This window comes from Salmo salar, chromosome 15, assembly GCF_965601325.2.
Source record: "Salmo salar chromosome 15, fSalSal1, whole genome shotgun sequence".
In the NCBI taxonomy this organism is placed as follows: Eukaryota; Metazoa; Chordata; class Actinopteri; order Salmoniformes; family Salmonidae; genus Salmo; species Salmo salar.
The window spans coordinates 28,256,058-28,264,963 of NC_138305.1; the positions used below are offsets into that span (position 1 = coordinate 28,256,058).

An 8,906-nucleotide genomic window follows, 5' to 3' on the forward strand; every position below is an offset into this window, starting at 1 on the left:
AGGGACTTGTCAGTAAGCATTTCACTGTAAGGTCTACTACACCTGTTGTATTCGGCGCATGTGACAAATAACATTTTATTTCATCTAACACCATCCCTACCGTGAAGCATAGTTCTGGCAGCATCATGCTATGGGGATGCTTTTCAGCGGGAGGGACTGGGAGACTGGTAAGGATAGAAGAAAAAATAATGGAGCCAAACACAGGCAAATCCTTGATGAGAACCTGCTTTCAGAGTGCAGATGACCTTACATGCTGACCACGCATGTTGATTTTGTCCCCCCACACTAGATGTGAGCAGGACATGCAGGTTCAAGTATCAAAATGAACTCTGAACCAATTATATTAATTTGGCGACAGGCCGATAAGCAAACATTTACGGCAATTTAGCTGGCTTGCCGTTGCTAGCTAATTTGTCCTGGGATATAAACGTTGGGTTGTTATTTTACCTGAAATGCACAAGGTCCTCTACTCTGACAACTAATCCACAGATAAAAGGATAAACCGAGTTCGTTTCTAGTAATCTCTCCTTCAGCCTTCTTCTTCTTTGGACTTTATATGGTGATTGACAACCAACTTTAAGGTGCATTACCACCACCACCAACTGGACTGGAGTGTAGACCTCAGTTCATCTTTCAATCACCCACATAGGTATATGCTCCTAAAAACCAATGAGGAGATGGGACATGGGTATATGCTCCTAAAAACCAATGAGGAGATGGGAGAGGAGGGGCATGCAGCGCATCAAGCGTCACAAATAGAACCAAGTTCTATTTCAACGCCTGACTACGCGGATGCTCATTGACGTGTGTGAGCAGTGTGGGTGCAATGATTGAATAACATGTACGTGTACATTTATTTTGTAGCGCATGCGACACAAGCGGTGTGGTCAGCATGTAAGTAAACGGTCAAAGCAATGCTGGAATGGCTTCAGAACAAGAATGTGAAAGTCCTTGAGTGGCCCAGCCAAAGCCCAAAATTGAATCCCATTGAAAATCTGTGGGAAGACTTCAAGATTGCTGTTCACCGTCGCTCCACATCTACCTTAACAGGGCTTGAGAAAATCTGCAAATCCAGATGTGCAAAGCTGATAGACATACCCAAAGCTGTAATCGCCGCCAAAGGTGCTTCTACAAAGTACAGACTCAGGGGTGTGAATACTTATGTAAATTAGGTTTTTGTATTTAATTTTAAATACATTTGCAAACATTTCTAAAAACATGTTTTCACTTAGTCATTATGGGGTATGTGTAGATGAGTTAGAATTTTTTTTATGTAATCCATTTTGAAGTCAGGCTGTACCACAACAAAATGTGGACTAAGTCAAGGGGGTATGAATACTTTTTGAAGGCACTGTATATTGTGATATGAGGGTAAATGCACTGTATATTGTGATATGAGGGTAAATGCACTGTATATGGCGATATGAGGGTAAATGCACTGTATATTGTGATATGAGGGTAAATGCACTGTATATGGTGATATGAGGGTGAATGCACTGTATATTGTGATATGAGGGTAAATGCACTGTATATTGTGATATGAGGGTAAATGCACTGTATATTGTGAAACTTCCTGTTTCCATCACAGCTGTCGTGATTTTTCTTTATACGGTACGGCTTTACTCGCATAAAAACTGGATGGAAACCTGGTTAATGTCTTTGATCTTGAGGAAAAACAAACTAGGACGTAAATGGCCTTTATCATCGACGTTTTGACTATCGACAGATGTCTGTTTACACAGGGAAGTTGCGTATTTCCGGGTGTCAGTAACGGTTTTTTTTTTTATGTGGCGAGGTGACGTGATATTTCCCGACTGTAGAGACAGCTGATGCAAAACGTTCACCTGCTTGTCGGCTACATGATTATAGTTCTATAGAAAACGTACCCTTGTTGAAATACTGAAAGTAAACATGTTGCTGCATGGCAGACTATCAGAATTATGTATTTTTCTACAGGCTATGTTTGTTTTAGCGTGCTGTTTTAGCGATATAGAATCGGGGCCTATCGCGACGAGTGGATCTGCTCAACCAAACGGGGATCGTTTCAAACTCGAGGGTCGGGCAATCGTTCCTGGAGTGAAAACACAAGACTGGATTTCATCAGCCCGAATCACGGTAGAGGGAGAAGAGTATATAGGCTTCATGAGGTAAGACTTGAGGCTTGAACGAAGAAAAACAACTAATAGTTACAGCTATCGGATTGTTGTGGAAGTTAAGGGCTAACACTAGCCGGGGCCCTGTGCTGTGGTCACTAATAGCAACTAGCCTCGCTTGCTGCTAGGTTCGTTTTTTGTGGTACTTTTTACCACGATTTCGTGATATCCAATTGGTAGTTAGTCTTGTCCCATCGCTAGTTTGTAGTTGACAGCTAGTTAACGACGTTATCGGTGTGATCGTCCCAGTCTATTTGCAGTCTGGCTTATCAAATGCCTGATAATTGAGATGAAGAATAACTAATTGAGACTATGCTGAGTGTCCAACTTTTTCATGTGGTAAATTCCAAGTTCCACAGTGCATTGTCAAGGGGTTTAAGTAAATGTTGTTTGCTCGTTAACTAGGACTCCAACACCTGTTATAATGCTAGATCAAACTGAACATGGCTGTTACTGTATAATGTTCATTGATTCCTTAGTAAATCCCTAACCTGCAACTTAGAATTTCTCAATCCTCTTTGCAGAACTGATGGCAGCTTTGTCGTCAATGATGTTCCCTCGGGATCTTACGTTGTGGAAGTGATCTCACCTGGATACAAATTTGAAGCAGTCCGTGTAGACATCACGTCTAAAGGAAAAATGAGGTACTGTAGTTTTGTTCAGGGTGTGAGAGTCGTTGAGGGAGGTGTAAAAACTGAATTTTTGTACCGTATCAGCATATCTTCATTCATGATCTTCCACATGTTTTGTCCACGTACTTGGGGCCACTTTTCCATTGACATTATGAGTCTAGTGTTATTCTGTATCTGAGAGAAGTGCCCTTGATGTCTTACCTCTTTGCCAGGCTTATAGCAATGTACATGGTAAGGAAGGAGACGACTTCATGTCTAAGCGGTGGTTGACTTCACAGGGCCCGCCTGGTGAACTTCATCAAGACGTCTGAGGTGATCCGCCAGCCGTACCCGCTCCAGCTGAGGTCCTCTGGGCCACACACCTACTTCATGAAGAGAGAGACCTGGGGGTGGACTGACTTCCTCATGAATCCCATGGTGAGATGATCAGATGCGAATGATGCGTAGAATAGTGTTTACTGTGTCCCTTGGCACTTATTCTGAAAGAAGGCCATGCTGTGTCATCAGATTCTAAGTAAATGTGAAGTTGCAGCTTTGTGATTGGAGGAGAGTCCTGCTGTGGTAAGTGTAGTATTACTGTATTGTAATTGCTTTACTGTCCCATGCGAAGGTATCATACCGGTCCTTCAACACACATGCCTCCCTAACAGGTGTCATTTAACTCGTGCCTTTTTTGTGCATGGTGTTTGTACTAGTGAGTAATAGAATAAAAGGTTGAGCCAATATGAGAAAAGTAATAGGTGGTGCCCTCTGCTGTTTAACATTTGACTGTCATCAAGGCAAAGGGTAGCTACTTTGAAGAATCTCAAATATAATATATATTTAGATTTGTTTAACACTTTTTTTTGTTTACTATGTCATCCCATGTGTGTTATTTCATAGTTTTGATGTCTTCACTATTATTCTACAATGTAGAAAATAGTAAAAAATAAAGGAAAACCCCTGGAATGAGTGGTACTGTGTGTGTAATATACACTACCGTACAAAAGTTTGGGGTCACTTAGAAATGTCCTTGTTTTTTGAAAGAAAGGCATATAGATACTCAACTAGTCTAAAGGCCAGTTTTATTGCTTCTTTAATCAGTACAAACGGTTTTCAGCTGTGCTATCATAATTTGCGAAGGGTTTTGTAATGATCAATTAGCCTTTATAATTTTAAAACTTGGATTAGCTAACACAACGTGCCATTGGAACACAGGAGTGATGGTTGCTGATAATGGGCCTCTGTACACCTATGTAGATATTCCATTAAAAATCTGCCGTTTCCAGCTACAATAGTCATTTACAACATTAACAATGTCTACACTGTATTTCTGATTAATTTGATGTTATTTTAATGGACAAAAAAATGTGCTTTATTTTCAAAAACAGGGACATTTCTAAGTGACCCCAAACATTTGAACGTGTGTGTGGGTGTGTGGATGGGTATTTTTTCAAACTCTGCGTTGTTGGGAAAGGACCCGTAAGTTAGCCTTTCACTGTTAGTCTACACCTGTTGTTTACGAAGCGTGTGAGAAATATTTGATTGATTTAATACATGTTTGATTCCCCAGGTCCTGATGATGGTCCTTCCTCTGCTCATTATCGTCCTGCTCCCGAAGGTTGTCAACACCAACGACCCTGAGATGAGAAAGGTAAACACGGACAGCTATACTCTGACACTCTCTCTCTCTCTCTCTCTCTGACACATCTCTAGTCACCTGTCGTGAGTTGTCTGCCATCCAGTACATTCCGTGTAGTTCCATTTAGATAAACTTGCTCATAATCAAAATGTATATTTCATAGTAAGGGAACTCACCTCATCCACCACCAATGTGAAGCACCTACATAATCTGTTTTTCGTTGTCTTGCCAACTCTCATTGTCATGCCAACTCTCATTGTCAGTGTGATACTAACTAATCTTGTGTGTTTATTCACTCTACCTTCCCAGGAAATGGAGCAGTCAATGAACATGCTGAACCCCAACCCTGAGCTACCTGACGTGTCTGAGTTCATGACCAAGCTGTTCTCCGGGTCCAAGAGCTCCAGCACCAAGGCTGTAGGTGGCAGCAAGGCTAGTGGCCGCCCAGCAGTCAAGAGGAGGTAGTACCAGAACATTACATGTACCCCGGGCCTGAGGAACCACTCTAACTAGTCATGCCATGGAAATAATAAACATTTTAAAGAACTTTTTCATTTGTCTGTTGTACAGTTGTTTTTTGAGAGGGGTCTTTTTATTTTGGTCTGAAATACAAGTCTGACTGTAAGTGGAATGACTGAGGATATGAGAAGGCTTGCGGTATAAATATTTTTTTTTGCACTGCGCTGTTGAAACTTCATTTGATGTTTTGCATTGTACCTGTGAGTGACTTTTATGCCTGCTTGGTCCCTTCATTTACTCCTTATTGTTTAACTCTTGTCTCCTTGGATAGATGGGATAACTGTCTCTAACAACCCTTGGGTGTGTGTACTACTTTACTGCGGCACCATACATGTATGCCAATTTTAATTCTTCCACTACTTGAATGAGAGAATGCATCAATATTCAAATATTTTATTTTTTTGAGTTAGGGCCTAGTTCAGGGTATTCAACTCTGACCCTACGAGGTCCGTAGCCTGCTAGTTTTCGGTCTTACCTGATGATTCATTGCACCCACCTGGTGTCCCAGGTCTAAATCAGTCCCTGATTACAGGGGAAATATCTTTTTTTTTTTTTTTTAAAGCAGTTGAACTGCCTTCGAGGTCCATAGTTGAATATGAGGGGTCTAAGTAATACAACTGTGAATGGACTGTAAAATGGATATAATTTTAATTATGAAGAATGAAAAAAATACTTATTTAAATACCAAGGTGAAATAAAATGTAAATGATGAAACTGTCTCGTCTGTTGTGTTCTGTGGATCGTGTATTCCTTGGGGACGGAACTTGAAAAATTTAAAGGAGAGCCACACACTAGGAGCTCAGATGCAATAATTGAACCTAATATCCAACGTTTGGACAGACAAGCTGTCTTCATCAGGGTATAATGACACACTGTGGGGTGACTAGTTTATATAGTGTTAAAAGACACACACACACACACACAGGTGTCTAGTCATGGCTGGGTGTTGCCTGATATCATTGGTTCATTCTCAGATATAAAAAAATAGCATACCAAAAACTTGGAATAGATAGCATACGATCATAGATACAGTTTGGCTACATAGGCCTACAAACATTTACAATGAATAGTGAAAATCACAATGATCACAAGAATGGCTTCTGATCAAAGTCTGCATTGAGACCGAAAGGAGCATGGGTATTTAAATCAAAAGATCCAGGCAGCCTCTCGTTTTTAACAATAAATTGTCAAGGTCACCCCCCCCTGAAGGGAGCCCCTCCTAGGGAGGGTGACATGTTCGATGCCGTTACAACGTAGGGATGAAATCGAGTGGTTTGGTTCCAAAAAGTGGGCAGCAACTGGATAAGTCGTGTTTTTGCACCTAATGGTGCTCCGATGCTCTGAGATTTGTACTTTTTAATTCGCACTTTGTTTTACCCACATCATTTTTACCACAAGGACAAGTTATAAGGTAAATAACACGTGATCACACCTTTTAATTGGGATCTGTTTCCCTGTTTGGGGGTGTTTGAAGGATCTGCATTTATAAGTGCCATTGAATTGAGCACAGCCATTACACTTGTAGTTTCCATCCAGTAGGGGTGCAAATAGATGTTGTGCATGGATATCTTGGGGTGGTAAATCAGAGTTAACCAATTGATCTCGGAGATTTCTGCCCCGCGAGAATATGACCAGGGGAGGGTCCAAAAACACATTACCAATACTGTCATCGGATCTTAGAATGTGCCAATGTTTGTGAACGTTTCCCTTAATTTGTTCAGAGCACTTAGAATAGCGGGTAGATAGAATGCTTATTTTTGTGAGACTCCTTGAAAAAGATCATGTCTCGGTTTGTTTTGAATTTTCTCAATGGCAGTATTAATCTGACAATTTTTGTACCCCCTCTCCTTTAATTTTCTTTGCGTCTCAGCCATATTTCTGTCAATCTTTGGGAAGGGAACACCATAAAGAACGTTGGCAGTGCTCAGCGGGTGGCTGTCCTGTTTCCTCTGACCATAGAACATCTGCCCATCATTTTCTTTTCATTTCCTGACTCTACGTGTTGAATCACCACGGTTCGCCTACACACAGCAGTTTATCTACAGCGCATCGCACACGTTCGCTATGGTGTGTTCCCTCTCTTTGACTGTCATGTTCTAGAACTGCCTTATTGGAATGTCTTGGTTCGCTATGGTGTGTTCCCTCTCTTTGACTGTCATGTTCTAGAACTGCCTTATTGGAATGTCTGGATTCGCTATGGTGTGTTCCCTCTCTTTGACTGTCATGTTCTAGAACTGCCTTATTGGAATGTCTTGGTTCGCTATGGTGTGTTCCCTCTCTTTGACTGTCATGTTCTAGAACTGCCTTATTGGAATGTCTGGATTCGCTATGGTGTGTTCCCTCTCTTTGACTGTCATGTTCTAGAACTGCCTAATTGGAATGTCTGGCGGTTGTTATGGGGATGTTGAACATCACTGATTAATAAACATGGATAAAAATATATCTACCAGTCAGTTTAATGGTTAACCCACATGAAAGTGGTTTAACTAGGCACAGTGTAGGTTATGCTCCAATTCCCCCGAGGTAAACACTGCTCTGGCCATGTATAAAACATTGGATTGCTGTTTGTGGGCTAGAGGGAGTGTAAACCATATTTCTTACACCTTGTGGCAAACCTCTTCAACGCTAGGAGCGTTTGTCACAAATTAAGTGGGAAACTGTCACCAAAGTCAGCCCAGAATTAAAGTTATTTCGAACCTGACAGTACCTCTGTGTTTGTTTCTCTGTCCTGGTCCACCCAGGCCGCAGGTAAGGTCAAGGATAGCAGGGTTCGGTACACAAACCTGGTTCTCGGTAGGTCCAGGTCTAAACGCCAACAGGTAAGTCCAAAATAGTCCAGCTCGTACACGGTAAATCCAGCCAATGTAGATTGTCTCGTTCTCTATGGTTCATAGATCCTTCCCGCTCTCTTTTTCTCTTCCTGCTTTTTCTTGACCCTTTATCTGTGGGTCGGCTCCACCTTCTGAGGGTTCCCCTTGCTTCTGGGAATTGTATTTTTGGCAGTCGGCCATTTTGTGATCTGTAGTTCTGATCGGGGTGGCCATTTTAATGATCGGGCAGAGCCCGTTTATTAGTTCTGCCCTCACATATCTGCCATTTATCACTCGACCCCCTTCTTTGCCACACATCTCCCCCCCTAGATCCGACCCCCTAGGTCGGGCTACCGCAGCAAAATATGCGTGCATGCGGGATAACCCATCCACATTTCCCATTTCCTTTCCTGCTCTGTGTTTCAAGTCAAAGTGAAATGGTTGGAGACTCAAAAACCACCGCATCACCCGAGCGTTCTTCTCTTTAGCCCTATGCATCCAGGTGAGTGGTGCATGGTCACTGATGAGGGTGAAGTGGCGCCCCAGCAGGTAGTATTTCAGGCTTTCCAGAGCCCACTTTACTGCCAGCACCTCTATCTCAACAACTGAGTAGTTGGTTTCCCGTGGTTCCAGCTTCCTGCTTAAAAACAGGATGGGGTGTTCCACCCCTTCTACCTCTTCGGACAGCACTGCTCCCAAGCCGACCTCTGAGGCATCCGTCTGAACCACGAACTCTCTCTCAAAGTCTGGTACCACCAGCACTGGATTACAGCAGAGGGCCTCCTGTAATGTCCTAAATGCTTTGGTGGCCCTTTCATCCCACTTGACCATGTTTGGCCCTCTGGCTCTAGTCAATTTGGTGAGTGGGGCGGCCACTGTGGCATAACTTGGGATGAACTTCCGGTAGTACCCGGTCAGCCCTAAGAAGGCTCGAACCTGCTTCTTATTTACTGGTTTCGGCCATTCTCTAATTGCCTCCACCTTCTTACGTTGGGGTTTGATTAATCCTCTTCCCACGGTGTATCCCAGATACTCCGTTTCCTCTAACCCCACGTAACACTTGGCAGGGTTCGCCGTGAGCCCTGCCTTTCTAAGGGCGTCTAACACTGCCTGTACCCGAGGTAAGTGGGATTCCCAATCTGGGTTGTAGATCCCCACGTCATCTAAATAA

The 8,906-nt window shown here is 42.7% G+C and overlaps 1 protein-coding gene across 1 annotated transcript; it reads left to right on the top strand.

The window, feature by feature from the left end:
• Positions 1-1,771: 1,771 nt before the first annotated feature.
• On the top strand, positions 1,772-5,480 carry LOC106571095 (endoplasmic reticulum membrane protein complex subunit 7). The gene is made up of 5 exons (XM_014143764.3): positions 1,772-2,147; positions 2,678-2,797; positions 3,064-3,202; positions 4,338-4,418; positions 4,716-5,480. Exons 1-5 carry the CDS (start codon positions 1,912-1,914, stop codon positions 4,869-4,871), a joined length of 732 nt encoding a protein of 243 aa, XP_013999239.1. The 5' UTR covers positions 1,772-1,911; the 3' UTR covers positions 4,872-5,480.
• The last annotated feature ends 3,426 nt before the right edge of the window (positions 5,481-8,906 follow it).

Excerpts from the sequence above, each read along its gene's own strand:
- LOC106571095 (XM_014143764.3), top strand. The coding sequence starts at position 1,912 with ATGTTGCTGCATGGCAGACTATCAGAATTATGTATTTTTCTACAGGCT. Across the intron at positions 2,798-3,063 it reads ACGTCTAAAGGAAAAATGAG|GGCCCGCCTGGTGAACTTCA; the intron begins GTACTGTAGTTT and ends TTGACTTCACAG. Across the intron at positions 3,203-4,337 it reads ACTTCCTCATGAATCCCATG|GTCCTGATGATGGTCCTTCC; the intron begins GTGAGATGATCA and ends TTGATTCCCCAG.